Source organism: Neopelma chrysocephalum, unplaced genomic scaffold (assembly GCF_003984885.1).
Source record: "Neopelma chrysocephalum unplaced genomic scaffold, ASM398488v2 Primary Assembly neopelma1_59, whole genome shotgun sequence".
NCBI classification, from domain to species: domain Eukaryota; kingdom Metazoa; phylum Chordata; class Aves; order Passeriformes; family Pipridae; genus Neopelma; species Neopelma chrysocephalum.
This window is the reverse complement of record NW_020897714.1, coordinates 15,257,680-15,277,403: the sequence shown is the minus strand read 5'-3', so window position 1 is coordinate 15,277,403 and position 19,724 is coordinate 15,257,680. Positions and strand designations below refer to the sequence as shown.

Sequence of the window (19,724 nt, the reverse complement as noted above, 5' to 3'; positions counted from 1 at the left end):
GGGGATTCTGGAATGCAGGTGTGAGTTTGCTCTGCTTGGTCCCTGGGCCAGTGCAAAGTAAGCCATCTCTTATCCTCAAAGCTGTACTGTGTGACAGGGTCTGGGATGGGACCCTGTGGCTCCACAGTGCTTCTGAGGGGCTGACCCCCATGCTCACTCCTTCACAGAGCCCAACACGAAAGTCACTTCATTCACAGTTTTCCAGTCCAGACCTGCAATCTCTGCCCATACCCAGAGCAAAAGCAGCAAGATATTGTGACACCTTAGACCCTTCCCCTCTCTTTGAGGCTCAGTCTCCTGCTCTCAGCATCTCTCCTGTACTTCTGAAGTCCTTTTTCAATGCACAAAAGCCACAAGAGCATCCAGCAGAATTCAGGAATGTATTTTGCCACTCTACACACGCTCATTCAAGAGGTCATCTGGAACAGAAAGTTTTCTTCCCTGGCCCTGGGGATGGTGAGGGCATGCTTTGCTCTGCTCAGCAATGGCATCTCCTGGGTAAGCTCACCGATCAGGAGAGAGGCTGCAGCACAGCTAGAGATGCTGCCAGGCAGGGCCCTCCATACAAAGGAGTGCTGCTGAGAAGTCTTCACTTGCTGCTCAAGGATGAGAGTGTAAATCCAATGCACCAAACACAGTGGTCAGTATGCGATCCACCCTGAACAGTCACATGCTTCAGAGAAAAAGACACTTAAGAGGGCTTCAGAGATGACTCACTCTGGTTCTTAAATGAATACTACATCTATGGGCCAAACTCTATGGCCTTCTGGCTCCAGCTGATGATGATAACATCTCCACATCTGGGACTACATGCTAGTGACAGAAGGTCACTGTGAAATGGCTTCTCGGAAGAGGGGACACCTAAGTAAACCAGTTTCATGGGCTGAAGGCATGTGCTTCCACTTTTACCAGCCTAAAGAAAGAATCAGTATGTAATGTGCCAAACTCATCTCTCCCTTAACATCTTCAGTGTTATTATCTTGCTGTGTCCAGAGGCAACACCACAGGTTTTCATAGGCAACATGCAAAACAGAGTTTAGGGAGCTCTCAGCTGTGACAAGGGGAGAACTGAGCAAAAGTGGTTTGCCTCTCTGCTCTCCTTCCTCTTTTTTCTGCTCTTTTCTGAACCACCTAATTTAGGAAACAATTCTTAGCTATTGCTTTGACTATGGAGTTTCCAAGAACCCATATTGCCCACTGCTCTGCTTTTTAAAGGAGAGCTCCCTGTCCAGGAAGACAGTTTCCTGTCCTTGCCAAAAATCCTCAGTACTGTTTGGATTGTACCACTCTTCCTTGGAAATGTGGAGCAATTTTGATTCCTTGTAACAACTGTTACAGCATAAGGTTTTCTTTAGGTAAGCAGAGGAGAAGGAAGGATACAGCACTATAGAGAGAAATCCAGTTGTGTGGGAGACAAGAGTTCTCGCTAAATGAATGATCCAAGTGGGAGAGACAAGAGGTAACAGAGCACTTGCCTCCCTGCTGTGGCAATCATGGTGTTGGGCAGTTACTTTGCATCCCTTCCAACTCCTGACTTCTCCCTCTGCCTTGGGGAGCTGAGTTTCCTTCATAAGCAAGAACAACTTCTTTCTGTTCTCAGTTCTTTGCATTGGCCTAATCTCTGAGAAAGGGCTGAGGTTTTCCAGCTCTACCCCTCTTAGGCTCTCAAGCCTTGAGAGACATTGCAGTCACTATTTGACAGGAGCATCCATACTTCATGCCAAAGGATGCTGAGCCAAGTATGAGTCAAGCCTACTGCATGCATCTAGTACAGCAGAACAAGGATGGCTCATATACCTTGCCTGCAAAGCCCCCATTCCCTGTATACCAGTACTGTGACCCTTGAGGAATGTCTGAGGTCAATACACAGACATTAGCCTTTCCCTCCAATGTACTGTGGAATATCCCCTGTCCTGCAAGGCAACTTTCTACTGCTCTTCTGCAACATCTTAGGCTCATTCATTTCTGCTGCACCATCTCAGAGCTGCTGTACCCAGTGCTGTTCTGACCCCAAACCTTCCTAGAAATCTCTCATCCTGGTGGAAATATCTGTTGATGATGGGTCCAGTTCCATGGGGAATGATTTTTAGCAACCAACTTGGTTAGTTGCTAAGCCTAAATTAAACTCAGAGAAAGTAGATTTTTTGAGCTTACTCAGAAATACAGAGACTTCATCCTCAAGTGAAAGACAAGAGGAGTGAGAAACAACATATTTGAGTAAAAATTCAGGCTATTCACTTTCTACTTTATTTAGTAAAATAAATGGAAAAGTTCATGTGACATCAAGCAACCAATCCGTTTGTAGTGTCGGGAAAGGCTGACAGTGGATCCCAGCATATCACCAAAAGCCAAGAGAATGAGGGAAACAGATCCCTGGGAACTACTAGCTTTACCTCTGATATTGCCATTTTGCCACGCCACTCTTCGCTCCAACAGAGTGGCATGGAAGGACACATTGCAAGGCAATACCAAAGGTACTGGAGTACTGAAAAGAAGTGAACTGGAGCCAACGAATGAGAAGAGATAAGAGATTTCTGGAGAGGATAGACAGCATATATATACATAGAATGGTGATGGGAATACATGACCAACTTGGTTCAGAAATTATCGAGCTGCAGGGTGAACTCTTAATACACCAGAAACAGATGATTCTGGGCACAGTCATCCTGTTGGCTGAGAAAGAATCAGAGTTCCTCATTGAGGGGCTTCTCAGATTCGTCTTCTTTCTAAAACACATTAGAGGCATGAAATCAGTTTTGATGTTACTTGGTTTCTCAGCATAGTGATAAAAGGAAAATAACTCAAATGCCTCCCTCTGCTGTCTATGCCACTGCCCTGCCTATCTCATTTCCACTTTACAACACAAAACCTCTGTGCTATAGGAAGATGAATTTTAACAGAGAAAACTCTTAACACTGAATGAACATGGAGATTAAATTGCCCTCTACCAGCAGAGACCTCTACTAGAGTCCTAAGCCCCCATCTATATACTCTGTTCTGTAGCCTTCCTGATAGATTTCATTCCTATCCGTGCCATTGTTGCTCTCACCCACTCTCATATGCGGCCATTCACCACCCCATTCTCAGCATCCAAAGGCACCCTTCACTTTGTCTCCCGAGCTGCTGTTCCTATATGATAGATGCTTCACAGAGACCTTCAGAGGTCAGTGAAGTCTTCTTGTTGTAGAGGAAGAAGGAGGCTCTGCAAAGATATCCATCTCTGTTCTGCCCTAGATCTAATGCTTTACTCATATTCAGGTGCAAATGTATGTGAAAGAGAAGGTGGCAGGGATGGGAAGGAGTTCAAGAAACTGAAGTCATCTTCTTCAAGAGCCTTGTGAACAACAGCATCATCCTACAAGATCCCAGTTTCCCATACAGGACCCACCTTCTTCATTCTTTGTACGAAACGATTACAGAAGTCCTGCACACGCTCAATGGAGATTTCATCCACAGTCATCACATCATGCTCATCATCTGGTGTGTGGAATACAGCCAGAGCTGGCAGCTGGGACTTCTTCAGCTGGAAATATGACACTACTGGTTCATTGCTCTTCAAATTGCTGTCTAACAGGATAAAGAGAATCTGTGATGGAAACAGGAAAGGAAACTTGAGAAAAACAGAAGATGAGAGAGAGAACAGATCCCCAAACAGTGATCATATGAAGATTAACAGTGATTTCTTTATAAAGAGTTTGAGAAGACTGTCTCTGTTAGAACAACACTTTCCTCTGCCACAATCTAGCAGCTCCATGCAGTGCATTTTTCTGTATTTTATCAAGTCCAGACTTACACTACCAACCAAAATGTCTTCTTTCACCTTCTTTAAAAATAGATCTGCAGTATGACAGGAAGGCAGTCTCCACTTCTATTCTCTTAATAGATAAGGAAACAAGATGTCCTATCTTAGCAGCACATGTCAAAAGAGCGGCAGAAAATCTTTTGGTGTGTGAAGAATCAAACAATTGCAAGAACGTGGGAGTGAAGTACAGGACAGCAAGGATAAGAAGATGAAAGTACCAAACACAAAAAATGTATTTAAGTTAGCTGCAGTGAACATAAATGATGATGCAATCATTTGGGAAACAGAAGTTGCTGGCAAGACACCAACGTCCATACAGCCCAACTCAGTGAAGGGTTATTCAGACTTGGGGAGAGAAGCCCAGTAATGAATAAGCCAGGATGAGAATGACCTACAGTTTTCTGTGCTCTCAGATAGTCTTGGAGAACAAGATCAAGCCAAGGATTAGGATTATTCTGGGATAATTCAATAGTACAAATTTATCATAATTGGTGACCAACTCCATGATTTCAGTTTAAAAGCTAAGTTTCAGCCTAGATTGTAGAGGTGCAGTAGGAATTAGCACAAACTTAAGATTCTGGAATCTGAAATATTACCAATAAAATATACAGCTATCTCAAAAATCTTTGCTAAATTATCTGTTAATGCTAAATACAAAAATTATGTATAAATTTTATAAAAGAAAATAAATACATCAATGAAACAATTTAATCAGTGACCTGATTAAACAGCATCCCTCAGCAGTTGAGATCCAAATCAATGAAATAAACACCCAGCTAGCATGTGTCATTTTATCTCCTTTTTATCCTGTGCAGTCTATTTGGCTAGCATATTCAATGTACTTTTGGACAAAGCTATGACTTAATCAACACAAGAAAAAAGGAGAGTTTAATAAAAGAAAAGAATTGTAATGTGAAGATGATGTATCTAATTCCCAGGCTGTGACTCATGGTTTTCTATCATTTCAATGAAGAACACTCAAGTTAGTTCAAAACTTGTTTTCTTCTCTAAAAATAAACTTGGTAAATCTCCAGTTCTTTATTTTATTAAATTTATGTTCTATAAAAAACCGAAATAAATCTGGAAACTTTCCTAGGCAACAGCCTATGGAAAGGAAGGACAGTTAGGATGCTGTATGGTTTAACTGCAGTTATACAGAGAGATACAGAAACAGGAACAATATTTGCACTGGATATGTGACATTTACCACTTGCAATTTCTCTTCCAAAAGCCAACTGTGCCCCAAGGGAAACAAGTTAGTGATCAGACAGGTTGTGGGGAACTTCTCTCAGAGTGTTTAATTCATCTTTTTTGCAGGATAAAACACCAAGCTAAAGAATGGTCACAAATTTGAGGTTCACAGGTCTAAGGATCTGACCTAAGTGGCTTTCAGATGGAACAGCAATACTTAATGTTTTAGAGCTCTCCTTCCAACCAGCAAGCTGGAAACAGAAGCTATTGCTGGAGAGGAAGCATTTTCAGGGGATTGTTACAGGAAATGGTACCACGTTTTCATCAGTTTATTCACAAACTTTTGGTTTTCTCTATGAAAGATTCACCAGACAACTGTATTTTTTCAATCAAATGTTAAACAAGAGGTTATTAAAAAAAAAGGCATTTAGAATACTTAGGTTCATAAATGGTGTAATTTTCTATACAAAACCTCCTTCACTTTAAAACAGATGAATAACATTTTAAAATGGCAATATAAATAAATGTTAGTCAATATTCTTCACTTTATCAAGCTTCCAGTCTTTGTTAAAGACCCCAAAAACTAAAAAGCTGTACACATTTTATCCATGAATACAAAAAATAGAGTAAGAATAAAAGAATAAAAAGGTTGGGGTTTAGAATTTCAAATACCTTCTTCCTTACAGAAGCAAATGGAAACACGCAAACTGAGAAATTTATTTTATTCTGAGATTCCCATCCAGCTCTATTCATAAAGAATAAATGCAGTGATCATGGAAAATTATAATGACCATGAGACAAGATTCATATTGTCCAACCTCTGCCATCCAGATCCTAGTCTTGTCTCAGTCAGCCATCTAAGTAACCTCTACAATAAACAGTGACAAGCACTTTATTCCACCTATTTTAGAAGGGAAGATATGGCTGTCCTTCTCAATCAGTGCTGAAAAGAGCCTAAAACCTTTACTCAGGCGACTCACCAAAGCTATAATTCACCAAAACAAATACCACTTATAATGGCAACTCTCTTAACATTGCTAGAAACCAGTTAGTTCCATCCCAAACAGAAAGTTCACTTTCCATTTCATACTCTCCTGTATAATAATTGGTTGAATTTTTTCATTCTGAAATTATTTCCATGAAATTGTTTCATTTTGTGGCAAACTTCTTGCCTTATTTCAGAGGTCTCCTGCTACAGGCAGTGATGGATATCCTTCATGGATGACGAACTCCTGATACAAACTCTCTACTCCACACATGATATTATCTGTGCACTGTCATCTGCAATAAGCTCTCTTTCAGAAAATTTGTACACTGATGTTGCTTTGGTGCGTTGACAACTTGATTCCTAGCCCAGTGCTTTTAGAACATCGAGTTCCTAGTAAATACTAAGATATGGAATGATGTTATTGCCCAAGGAATTAAAGTTAATTGAAAATAGCACTGCAGTGGTAATAACCAATCTAACATTGCTTAGTTTTTTCTAACAAAGACAAACAGGAAGGATGATCAAGCCTCATATCCAGTGTTTGACTTTGAACTTCAGAGAACTGCAGTCTTCATTCTTGGAGAAGACTGTATAAGCAAAAAGATCAAATTCTGAAGTTTGAATAATGTCTTACATAGCTTACAAACTACATCAAAGCAAAACTAAAACATCAGTCTTGAATAAAAAAAAAATGTAAAAACAACTTTACTGCAGATATCTTAAGTGACATAGAAAATCCATATTTACAGGCTCCTCTGTTTATGGCTAAAAGAGGCATCTCTAAATATTATCTCTCTCAGTTCTGGAGCCAGCAATGTCTGATAAGAAAAATAAAAAGTGTATGAATGACTGTCTGCAAGAGAAAGGGCATCATCCTTTCATTTCCATGGAAGAAGTCCTGAAGGACACTCAGGAGTTTCTCAGAACCCATTTCTAAATGGACCTACATACAAATTAAAAGGGAGTTTGCAAACATCTCTACCCAAAACATTTTCACATTGGAAACCAATTGCATCAGTTGCAGCAAAAGCTGCTTTTGTTATTCCCAACATCCCCTTATTGAAACTTCTGCCAATACCCATGAGATACACCAGCTGTAATTATCATGCTATATTCTGATCCTGTAGCAAGAAAACTGAAAATTATTATGCTAGTTTGGCCCAGCAATGCAAACCCTGACATTTCCTTTCCAGTAGAAAACCTGGACTCTTGGCAGTACTTTCTTAAATAAGTATGTATTTGATTGCAGTGGGATCCGTCCAAGAAGGCTGGTGGATTCACTCCTGCAGCTGCAGTGCTCTGAACTCTGTTCACTGTTATCCACCCACAATTGTTTCTCCAAGTCTGCTAGAAAACTACCATATTTCTTCTTATTGTTGTCAGCTTATGCTGGCTTAGTATCATCTACCATTTGCTTTTTCCTCTCCAGTATTTTATAGCACCCAGGTTCCACAATAAAATCTAGAGGAATCTAGACTGCCTTCAGGCCCTCACTGCTGCTCAGGGTGCAGTTCAGGCTGTTTTCAAATAACAGTTCTCACCATAAAGCCTCATGGATCTTCCAGCTGAAAATCTCAGCTTCCTCTCAGGCAAGAATGAGAAGATCATAAACCAGAGATGAAAGGACCATAATCCAGGAACTGGTAGGTGAATCACTTCTTCATGAGCCATGATTGGTTGGACTTGATGATCTTAAGAGTCTTTTCCAATCAAAATGATTCCATGATTCCCTGATTTTCTTCACTATTTGGGGTCAGCCACTCAGCAGCAGCAGTAGTTCCTCTTCACCTCTCCATCAATCCAAGCAACAAGTTTCTCTTTTCCCTCCCACTAGTGATAATAATGACAAGGAGTATTCTTCCATCAGATGGCAACAGAGATGTGTGATGGGATATGTGCCCCTTCTCCTGCTTGGGAACCCTCTTGAGGCTCCATTTGTGTTTTGCACTGGCCTGTAGAGAAATTGCAACACACACCAAGCATTCCCATCCTGTTCTGGCAGTCTGACTGTAAAGTGCTATACAGTGGTACATGCTCACAGGGAGCCTGAACAACCTCTCCACTCCACAGCAATGATTCCTTGCTCAAACTACTGACAGCACTAACCCTGCAGCACAAGCAAGCCTTCCACCACTATCCCACAGGATATGAATTATTCACTGGTAATCCCTAATAAAATTCAAGTCAATAATCTTGCATTAATTCTCAGACAATCTACAAGCCACAAAAAGGCAAAATCTACTCAATTCTTTACTTGTTTTGAAGTAAACCTCAGTTAACTTGGTAGTCCTGACAACAGACAACTCCATTTAGGAAAATTAGCTAGCAGAGATTATCATGGTATTATGCAGTGGCTGCTTCTGATACCCAAACTAATTCATGTCTTTCTACATAACAGAACAATGGAAACAAACCTAAATGGGCATATGACCCTGCTTACTCCTTGCTGTCCAAATCTAAAAGCCAAACAGAGGGATCATACCTCTCTTGCTGTTTTCTAAGAGGGCAGTTCAAAATACGGTTTACTCCTTAGAGTGCCATTCCTTCAGGAAAAACAACTTATTAGACTCTAAGTCTCTTCATCTCTGTGTCCTGCAGTAACACTGCAGTAAAGCAGAAATAATTAGTCAAATTCCCACATCTTTATTCTTTATATTTTACTCTGGCAAACTTCTAGATTGAGGTGGGAAACTTGCCTGCACGAATAAAAAAAAGTTAGATTTGGCTTGATGAAAATTCATAAACTATCTGGACTTCAGTACAACATTTTATCCAATGTTTTGTGAAGTATTTCTAGGAAAATTATTCCCCTTTTCTCAGATCTAGGCGTATCACATGAAAACTAGATGCAGCTGTATCAGCAAAGGATAGCAGTGCTAAACAGCAATTTGTTAGAAGACTTAGCTGCTTGGGGGAGACCTGTATCAGACTGCTGCTCATGAAGGACAGTGACAATAGCATTAATATAACACACATCTCACATGAGATGAATAGAATTTTTCAGATAAATGAGAGGATTTTTATCATACTCACCAAAGCAAAACCCTTCCAAAGGGACCTTTTGACTTTAATGCAAAGTTTCTGCCTAGTCTCTTGCCAATGGGTAAGGAAGATGGCAAGGTCCAAAGTAGTCCTGCCATAAACATGTCTCAAGACTTTTGGGAGTGCATGGTCCTGAGATGGCCCCAGAATTTGAAGGTGAGAATATACTTGATTTCTAATCTGCCCATTTCGTGCCAAAAAAAGAGGCATGCAGATGTTCTAGTTATCAAATCCCAACTCTTTCCAGCTCCACACTTCTCAGAGGAAGATCTCTGCCTGTCTCTCAGCTCAGTTGTCCCCACTGCTGTTATCTTCTGCCCACTCCCACCTTCCCCAAGCGCCTTCCTGTTGCTCTGAATTCTCCTTTGCTTGTCAGCTCATTCCTCTGTTCCTCAGACACAAATTCCCCCGGAATCCAGCTGCTTGGCAGAGAATCAGCCATGGGTTGATTTACCATTCAGGGAGCTCTGTACACAAGTGATGGGAACTAGGCAAAATTTCTCTCAAACACCCCATCTATCTCATCGCCTTAGTGTGCAAAATCCAAGAAACCCACTTCCAACTCCTTTAAAATAGCCATTTCCCCAGGATCCAACCAGAAGTCTAAGGATTAAGAAGCACTGACATTTTTTGCTATCTGGTCACTTATATAAGGCTCCTTGGCATCTTGTGTGCTGTATATACAAATTAACCTCTCACATCAGTGGAATGCAACTGCCGCCAGACTGAAGTAGAGCAGCTGTTTGTCATCAACCAGTACAAGGGAACAAAACTGGATCAGAAGCAATGAAACACACAATGTTCCACCAAGAGAGCAGAGGAGCAGGATAGAAAGGACACAAGGAGGCAAACTGGCAAAAGGTGAACAGAACCAACCCCTCCACTTAATTACCCAGATAATCTTCTTTTCCTTCTACTTGACCTTTGCTCTCATAATCCACAGAGGAGATTATGCCCTCCCCATTCATGGCAGAAATTACTGTATTTTTTTTCTCCCTAACAACCTCTCTTGGTCTCTGTTTGGACTCACCTTTCCCTTGAAGAGCTCTGCTGTCGCCCGAAACTTGCGCATTCGCTCAGGGTGCTTTGGGGACATCTTGTCTGTGATCAGGAGGAGGTTAAACTGGAGCGAACTCTGCATCACACCAATTGCTGTCTGCCCATCACAGAGAGAAAAACATACAGACAAGGAGGTTGAGAACATTCAATTTGTATTGGATGCAGTGTCAGAGGGACATCAGTCCTGCTGACTCGGCAGAGGTTTCTTTGCAAACCAACAGCACAAGCAGGACAGGTTTCTTCAAAGCAGGAGGGTTCCAGTCTGGGTTCTTTGTGGAAGCACTTAATCCCCTGATTTTGCTTATTCCTAAAATAAGTATCTGAAGACCACAAGGGTTCATCACTGTCCTCAAGATAGTTAGTGATTAGGTAGGGGGACTGCCTATATAAAGCAAGCTGAAGACTAGAGCAAGGATGTGGAGAGCAAAGGCCAGCAAACAGTGAATATAAGGGTGTTCTAAATCACTGAGGTCCAGCATCCAGATGAAATGGAAGCAAGAAAGTGGGAAGGATTTGCTGTGTCAAGGTTGGTGTCTCCCCTTACTTCCTTTCTTTAGTGTTAGGCTGTGCACAGGATGAGAATGAGTCCAGAGTTTCAGCAACCCCAGGGTTTGGGCATTCCAGAGTGCTGAGGGTTAAAATTGACTTGGCAGTCCCACAGTGAGAGAAGACCCGGAGCCAGCTGTCTCTCACTCCAGGCAAGGGCCAAGCAGGCAATCAATACACACTGGCCCTCTGTGAGGAGACAGGGCTGGCATTGCCCAAGAAGCCACCGCACCATCTCGATGAACTCACTCACTCGTCATCTCACTTCTCCTTCCGTCTGCTTCCTGCAGCCCTGCAGCCTCTCCCTCAAATTAAACACTAAAGGGGCCAGATCTGCTGCCTCCCCCGTGCCACCAAAACCACAGAGGCACAGACTGTACAGCTCCCGGCCAGCAGGAGCAGAAAGTTTCCACAGGCTCCAGGAGTAACAAGGAAGGGGTCAGGGAGTGCATGCTGGCAAAGGCAGTGCACTACAGAGCATCTAGTTTTTGGCAGACGAGATTCTTCTGTTAGCCTGATGTTTATCAGACATTTTGTATTCCTTCACTCCTCTGCTGGTGCACAGTTGAGGCAAGGGAGAGTAAAAGGGATGCAAACTAAGGCTGGAGAACATTAGGGAACCTCATGGGAGAGGACAAGGGGGAAGGTGAGGGTGAAGTCAGCCAGCACCAAGGGCCATGACAAGGCTGGGCTGACAGTGGATAGGGCTAGAGCAGCAGGTCCTCCAGCAGCTCCACACAAAGGTGTGCTTGTCCACACAACTTTGTGCAAGAGCAATCAGCAGAGCTCATCAATATGGTCAGGTCATATCTGACTCTCCTGGTAAGCCCACAGGGTAAGCATTGCCTAATAATGCCTCAAGTATGGAAGAAAAACAGTAAAGGCCCCAGAATGGGGAGTGAAACTCTTGGCACCACTTGGTGCAATCTGCGTGACCCCATCCTCTGCTGACCAGCAGCATTCTTGGATGCAAACAGCATGTGCACCTGGAAAAAATATTTACAAAAACCCAAGATACCTTAGGGGAGCTAGGAGGGCTTTGGGCCAGAGACGGCAGGAGGCACTGTTAATTGCAGCACCTTGATAGCATTCCAGAGTGTCTGGAGAAAAACCTCACAACTTGTGCACTGACAGTCAGGGTGGAGGGGACCAGCTGAACAGCTCATGACTTCTCGGTCAGGGACACAGCCTGGGTGCCAAACAGGACACCATGCAGTGAGAACCCAAAGCATCAGCAGAAACACATGAAGAAAGACTTATGATCTAATGAATTGCAAATGGATGCAATGGAGGTTCCAAAGGTTAAGAAGGCCTGGGCAATTATAAAGCTAAAAAGAACATCCCCCCTGACATAACCTGGGTGCTCTCAAAAGGCTGTGAGCAGAGTGGGGCATGATATACCTGTCCCCAGAAATATTCTGTTATTTTAAAATGCATTTTGCACATCGCTTATGAAGATGAGAAAGCAAATCCACTTCTTTGGGAGGTGTTTTTTCGTTTGTTTTTGTTTGTTTGTTTGTTTGTTTTGTTTGGGGTCTTTTTATTAAAGAAAAAAGACAAACTTCAACAGTATTTCATTGTGGAAATAAAAATTTTATATTTTCAAAAAAAAAAAAGCTCTCCTACTTGCGGGCTATGGCTGAAATGCATATTGTGTCAGTTCTCTTAGATCATCCTTGGGATCAACTTGAAAAGGTATAACTGAAACAGGTTGGGCCCTTCTCCTTTGATTAAAATGAGCCTGGTCAGCACTGTCGTAGCTATCCACAAGGCCACAAAATACCCCATCAGCAATGATAAATTCTCAGCCTTGCAGCTACTGGGGCTTCTAAGACCTATTGACTCCACAGCAGTTAGCCCAGTGAACTGCTGAGATTTCAGAGAAGCCTAAATCCTTGGTCAGCCTCTATAGCAGGGAAGAGCACTGTGACCCTGTCAGTGCCAGTCAGATGGGTCTGGCCAGTCAGATGGGTCTGGCCAGAGCCAGAGAAGATGGCCAACACGGAAGTATCCTAAGCCTGATTTGTGTGTGTGTGTGGGGGGGTTTGTTGTTGTTGTTATTATTGCTGAACAGATGAATTCTGGAGTAAGGGATGGAGGAGATGTGAAAAATTTTGCTTGGGAAGATCCCAACCTGCTCTTGAATATGCAGTCAAATATCTAGGCTTACAACAAACCCTGTCCAGTGAGTGATGAAGAAAAGTCTGCCTTCTGAGAGTGGGTCATTTGAGTTTCCATGTTTCTCGAGGCTTCTAAGCCAAAGAGAGGAGATTCTGGTTGAGGTGAGTCTGTAGGCATGGCACAACATGGCAAATGTCCATGTGAGGAAGCAGCACTGCCTGCAGGAGTGGTAAGGAATGGAGCTCTCTGCCCATCAACATCCCAAATTTACTGGAAAGCTAAAGGAACTGCCATGACTCCCTTCCTCTCCCACTCCACCCACACACCCCAGCAAAGCATCTGCTTCCAGGCCACGTATGGAGAAGCAGTGAAGAGCTGCATGGCTCCCTCAACCCCATCCACCCTTACACACATCTGGGTATGCAAATTCTTGGGCCCAGGGACACCCATGAGAAAGCCAAGTGCAAGGGTGAGGGCTGCAGGGAGCTGGTAATTACCACAGGGTTGTACTCTGTCACCAGGCGGAGCTCATTCACCCGAACGAAACGAGTCATCTTCTCAGTATCAACATCTTTGTTGTTCATATCCAGATCCCTCCGGTCATTGTCTACCTGAAGACATGCAAAGACACCTACAGTCACACCTGTTGTCTCATCTCAGCACCCCCTCCAGAGGCACTGATGGCACTCACTCACAGACGCACCCACCCTCTGGGACACCACCATCCTCTCTCCATTACAACATAATTCCCACCTCTCCCCACCACCACTTCTGGAGGTCTAGAACCTACAGAGGCCAGCCTGCACTTTAAGATCTTCCACCCTTTTCCAGTGTCCCATGTACAAGGCAAACTCATGGCATAGCAGAAATCACTTAGGAGTCCAGCCATCCCTACACTATCAGCTTCTGCTGCACTGGAAACAGGGAGGATTAGCTGACAAAATATTCTAGGCACTGTGGAAAGAGATCATTAAATAGCCTAACTCCTCACATAGATTTTGGCTTTACATTCCTTTTAAAAAGTCTTCGTCTGCTTATTCTGTTTCTTCTACAAGTAATAAACATTGGCATGGACCTGTATGGAATTCCTGGAAACATTGTGCAAGTAAGAAATCTCTCCAATAAAAAGAGGATTTTTCTTCCAGCACAGCAGGAAAAAAAAAATCAAGCCCAGCACATTTTAGCTTTAGAGGAAAATCCATCCTGCCACATATCTTCCCACACTCCTTTTCCCCAAAATGATGTGATTTTATTGAGGTTTTCATGACCTGGTAAACACAAAATAAGCAGGCAACCATTGAATGATAGCTAAACCATCTGAGTTTAGGGGCAGAGTTCCTGTGCAGTACCAGCACAGGATGTGACTGAGTTAAGTTATGGGGACACTGGGCCCTGGCATGAAATAGGATTAAAGTTTGGGATTTGATGGTCATTGATACATATGTTGAATGAGGTTCTTGGGGCTAAGGAGAGGCCCATATGCACACTCCAGATTTTATTCCCTGCATCTGTACAACGTCTGAAAGTGTTTGTGTTAGTTTTTCCTGTGGGGTGTAGACATCTAAAGTCATTTTTGCTGTTCTGTGGTCACTGGCAAGGTCTTTTATATTAATCACCCACCCTGTATGACAACCCAAGCTGGTGCTTTCCAGACTGTGTGGCCCAATTGCTCTCACAGATTTTCCTTCTGCATAACATGAAACAGTAGTTCTGCTCAAGTAAGTAAGATCAGGACAACGCAACACCTGGGCAGATGAGATCAGACAGGCCTTGGGAACCAATCTAAAGCACCCTGGACTCTACAGAAAGTCTTCTCTTGACTTTCATGGGCTTCTGAAAACACCTGATTTCCATTTTGGGATAATAACATCTTGAATCTGCACCCAACATTTATGTTCTTAAGAAAATAAGGATGGAAAATAGCCTGCATCTAATACTTGTAAGTCAAAAGTTGTAAGTCATAAGCTGTAGTCAAAATGTCTTTATCACTCCATATAATTAGGTTGTTAGCATCTGTTCTTTTTAGGTCCATCAGGCCAGATTCCTCACGAGAATGAATCAGTTTCTTTACACTATATGCAGAGAAGTCTCACCAGTTGACAGCAGTCCCTCCTACTACTGTAATTATGACTTAAACTTCTAAGCATTACAAGTGTTTCATACTCTGCAAAAAGCAAAGAAAAAATTAATTTACGCCTCTGATTCACTTCTATCCTGGTCACGCACCTTTGTATTCTTCAAATGAGTATTTGATTCCAAGTTCCTGTATCAGTTCTTTTAAAATTCCTTTTTATCTCTGACCGCTAACTCCTACACATTATCCAGCACAGGATGAAATGAAAAATAATGTGTCTGATAATTTAAGAAAAATTGACAATCAGACAAGTGAACTGTCAACCACATTTAAACCTGACTAGTGTATTATTTTCCTGGCTGTTTTTTTTTCTATTAAACAAGAGTTCAGTCACAAAACCTGGATTCCAAACAAAGAATATTCAATATAATCCAAATTCCAAGAGTCCAAACACTTTCTTTTATCAAACACTCTTCCAATGCAGTCATCCTCACTATCTGCCACAGCACGAAAACAAAGGATGTTTTCAGTACTTTTGGAAGAAAACCACCATGACTAAAAACCAAAATTGAAAAGGGTGTTGCTTAGAAATTGCAACATCTACACACAATAAATAAACGGTTAAATAAAAGGACCTGCCTACTTATTGCTCACTCTTAGATCATTCTTTTTGAATTATTTGGATAATGTCAGTGGTAAACACAGTGCAGGAAACAATGCGAAAGAACAGAGAACAAACTGTCCAATCTTTGTACAACCTAGATCTAGAACTTGGCCAAGCTGACATATTTAGTTTCCCTAGAACATGTAGTGTGTCCCCATTTCTCCTCACCCCATGCAGTTAGAGCTCTGGTGACACAACACTTCACTGGCTCTTAGGACATCTTGTGCTACCTGGGGCTCCTTTGCTCTTCAGATATACCTACCTCTCCTCAAGTGCCATGCTTGTGTGAAAAGGGGCAACACAAGGAAATTGATATAAGCAGTAGAACATTTGCTCTTAGCTTTTCTTGGTATTATTGAAGCAAGTACGTGGCCATTTCCAGTATCATCTCCTTAAATTTCAGCAAACATAGCTACAGTGAAGCACCAGCACGTACAATGGGGTCAACAAAAATTTGATCTCGCACAGTCTCCATACCTAAGAAACTCTAAAGTAACATTTCTAATGGGTCCATGACCAAAGCTTATTTAGAGAATAAGTCTGCAAACCACAGTGAGGAGACAGAAAAGAGCATTTGGGATTTGTTTTGGTGGCAGAGCATCTGTAACTGCAGAGACCCAGCTGGATCTGTTTTCAGTCATGATGGAAAAGTTTTGTATGCTGGGAGACAGCTTTGCCTGCCTGAAGTGACACTTGGCAAGATTTGATATCAAGCCTGCTGTGTTGATCCATTGTAACATGGACTTTTCATGTGTCTCAGGACCCTTTCCAAAACTACAGAAAGCCCATCCGAGTTAATGCCGAGCTCCAGGCAGGTCATGCAGAAACACAGACGTTGCTCTTTGCAGAGCACTGGGTGCTGAACCAGATCCATAGGGCAAACACTTAAAAAGGCGAATCTCATCAAATGTGATAAATGCTCCGTGTCTCAGTGACGGGCACTCTGCAAACAAAAAGCAAAAGCCTTCTTTGGGGCAGGAAGCTATACCGATGTGCTTTGAGGTGGGCAGGCAGCCTGACTGCCAACGACAAGCCTTTATTTGGCTTGCTTTAAGGAGAGGCGAGCAGCTTCAATGTTTTTTACCACTGCTTCCCAGAGATCTCCCTTCTGTGCCGTGACTGCGGGCACCTTGAAAGTGCTTGTCCTAGAGTCCCTCTCACCCACCCCAACGTGAGGGGGCCCAAAATCAAAGTGCTCATGCTGAGAAAGTTTTTTTGCCTGGCAGCGTGTTCCCCGGGAGCTGCTCGAGGTTGTGTGTGCCCCCCACCCCACGCCACGCCGCGGTGCCCACGCACCCTGCGGAACAGCGTGACGGTGTTCGCCGAGACGCCGTAGTGGGACAGGACGGCGGGGCTGGTGCTGAGGCCGAAGGGCACCTCCGGGATCCGGCCGGCCGTCAGGCGAAACTGGGACGCTTCGGCGCTCTCCGGTTCCTGCGGAAGCAGAGGGAGGGCAGTGAAGGGCCGGGCGGTGACGAGCGGAGCCCCCGCGGGTCCCCCCCCGACCCCGCCGCCCGCCCGGGGCGGCGCGAGGGCGACCCCTGCCGCCCGCCGCGGGCACAACGGCCCGGAGCGGCCCCCGCGTCCTGCGCGGCCGGCGGGGTGCGGGGTCCGCGCACAGCCCCTGCCCCGCCGGCCCCCGTCCGCACTCTGCCAGGGCCGTCAGCAGGCGGCGGTGCCAAGCGCCCCTTCCGTCCCAACCTACAGCCTGCAGTTAATTATGGCAGGATGTGCACCCTGCCCTGCGTTCCTCCCAAACCTCGCTGCCCACACTCATGGTGAACGCACCAAGATGGTGAAGAGCCCTTGGGCTCTCAAAAGGAATGGAACAAACCCAGCATCTGGATGTAGGACATTTAATTATGTGTGTGTGTGTGTGTAAAATAAATATATAACCCCCACAATTTTTAAGCTAACCTTGATTCTAGAGTCAGGGGTTTACAATTTTTTGAACGCCTTGCATTATCAGTATCCTGTCTCCTTTTAAAAAGATATCTTAAATATATCCTTTCAAAAGTAGCTAATTCAGGCTAATTCAGCTAATATCAAAGGATAGAAATGTGCAATTTCTCAGCAATTTGAGGTCCATTCTCTTTCTTGCAGCAAGAACATTAACTACAGCCCTAGCCTATATTAAAGCCTCCCTTGCTATTCCCCTTCCCAACTTTTCAGTGATATATTTCTGTTATTGGATATAAATTCTGAAGACATGGTCTCTGCTTGGAAATTGGTTTGTTTTTCTTTTTAGTTTGAACTGTCAGCTCAGCTGTTTGTGAGCCCAGAGTGAATGGAAAACAAAATTCTTTGTTCATTCCAAAGAAAGTCATCTCTCCCGACCTGTTTTGGAAATGCCAGAACATCAACATTGCTCTGGTAAGAGCACTAAAGCCTAGGGTGGGAATAATCTCACAGAGTTTTGGAGCATTCCTGGGAAAGCTGGGGTTTAATCAGGCCAAGCATGGCCCTTTCTCGCAGACATGCAGGGTTTCTGGAGCAGTGCGCTGTTTTTCCACCATGGCATGCTGTTCCCAGTCAGGGAGGCCATGCTCATTATACGGGAAGCTTGCCGAGCCGCGTACTGCAGTGAATTGAAAGGCTGCATTAGAGAAATAATTTATGGTGAACAGAGAACATGGACATTATTTGGATGAATATACTCTCAGGCAGAGGGCCAAGCCCTCATGGTACACATACGTCTTTATCTACTGTTCAAATGCAGCCCTGTCTTCAGGCATTGAATGCCTGACACGTCGCTGGCGGCTGCAACCTCGTGCTCCTGGCAGCTGGGGCCACACGGCAGCAGCCTCCTGTCTGGCTCTGAAGAATGAAACCCTGCAGCGGGAGGGAGGTCACTGTGGCACAAGACAAAAGAAGCCATGTCCCTGCTGTAGCTCAGGAGGAGGCTCTGGGTACAGCCCTGCCACAAGCCCAGCCATCTACCCTGGGGGAAGTAGGCGTCTCAGCACTTTCATTCTGCGTGTGTAGATTGCCTCGCTGGTTTGCACAGCTTTAGCGCTGCAAGAGCAACCCCCGAGAAGCTCCAAATGCCTGCAGGCACTGAACTAAAGGCTGGTGCTCTGTGATCAGTGCTTATAAGGCCCATGGGGCATAAGCCTCCAGCACTCACAGACTTGCTGCTTACAGTGCACAGGCAGCACCATTGGTCCTCACTCTGTGCTGGGATGTGAGATGTCAGTGCGCTATTCCGAGGGCATGATGCCCTCCCTAGCTGCCCTCCAGCCCAGAGCTGTCCTCTGGCACAAGACAGAAATAGGAAGGTGCTTGCAGAAGTAGTTGTTTTTGAAAGCCTGAATTCTTCTCTGACATGAGGCAGTGTGTGGGCAGCAGAAGAGTAGAGCTCAAAGAAAAGGCAGAAAAAGGTGCAATTTGAGGACCTTAAAAGTAATAAGTATCCTGTCAAAGAGGCCTCTGTTTTAGAGTGCTCTAACTCAATAAATATTTTTGTCCTATTTCCTGAGGAAAAATATGCATGCCCAGGGGGCAAGGGGCTTGTACCCATCACTCACTTTTGAATTCAATTGAATTTAGATAAAAAAAGAGAGACCTCAAGGATATCAACTCTGGGAACCAAGCAGTGAGACAAAGACCATGCCTACAGCCTCCCTAGGAGGACGCTACAGCCTAAGCCCAAGCCATCTTGGACTTCAGAGGACCCTCACCAGCACTGCTCCAAGACAGCTTCCTAAGCCCCATCACACAGGCAGTGCCTCACTCTGTCTTTGCTGACTACAGCAAAAAACTGACATTCCCACTCACCCCTCACTAACACTGTTTCTATGCTACCCACATTCTTGCTTTGCTTCCCCTGCAGCATTTCCCTTTCTCCTGCTCCAAGGCTCGTACAACCTCGTTCACCTTCCTCCCTTGCTCCATCTCCCTTTCCACACAGAGACTGAATTCCCTGTATTCCCTTTGTGACATGTCACCTAATCCCTCCACATGCCTGTCACTGCTCCAGCACCTTTCGGGACAATAGCTGCCTTTGGCAGGTGTTCACACCACATCCAGCCCCAGATTGTCATCAGTGTGGGGTAGGGATCACAACTGGCAGAGGGGAGGTGCTGTGAACACACCTGGAAGAATCCGATGACCGCCACCTCTGCACCACTGACAAAGGCTTCAGCATCTGCAATGTTGTTTAACAGGATAGGTTTCTCTGTGGTGCTGGCTGTGCCTGGAGAGGAAAGATCAGGGTTGGGCAGAGGGTACACAAAGA

General features: G+C 44.2%; 1 protein-coding gene across 1 annotated transcript; it reads right to left on the bottom strand.

The window, feature by feature from the left end:
- Positions 1-2,212: 2,212 nt before the first annotated feature.
- ERP27 (endoplasmic reticulum protein 27) lies at positions 2,213-19,381 on the bottom strand. The gene is made up of 6 exons (XM_027680854.1): positions 19,364-19,381; positions 16,784-16,921; positions 13,247-13,360; positions 10,054-10,179; positions 3,389-3,586; positions 2,213-2,726 (listed from the first exon to the last, which is right to left on the bottom strand). Exons 1-6 carry the CDS (start codon positions 19,379-19,381, stop codon positions 2,685-2,687), a joined length of 636 nt encoding a protein of 211 aa, XP_027536655.1. The 3' UTR covers positions 2,213-2,684.
- Positions 19,382-19,724: the final 343 nt, after the last annotated feature.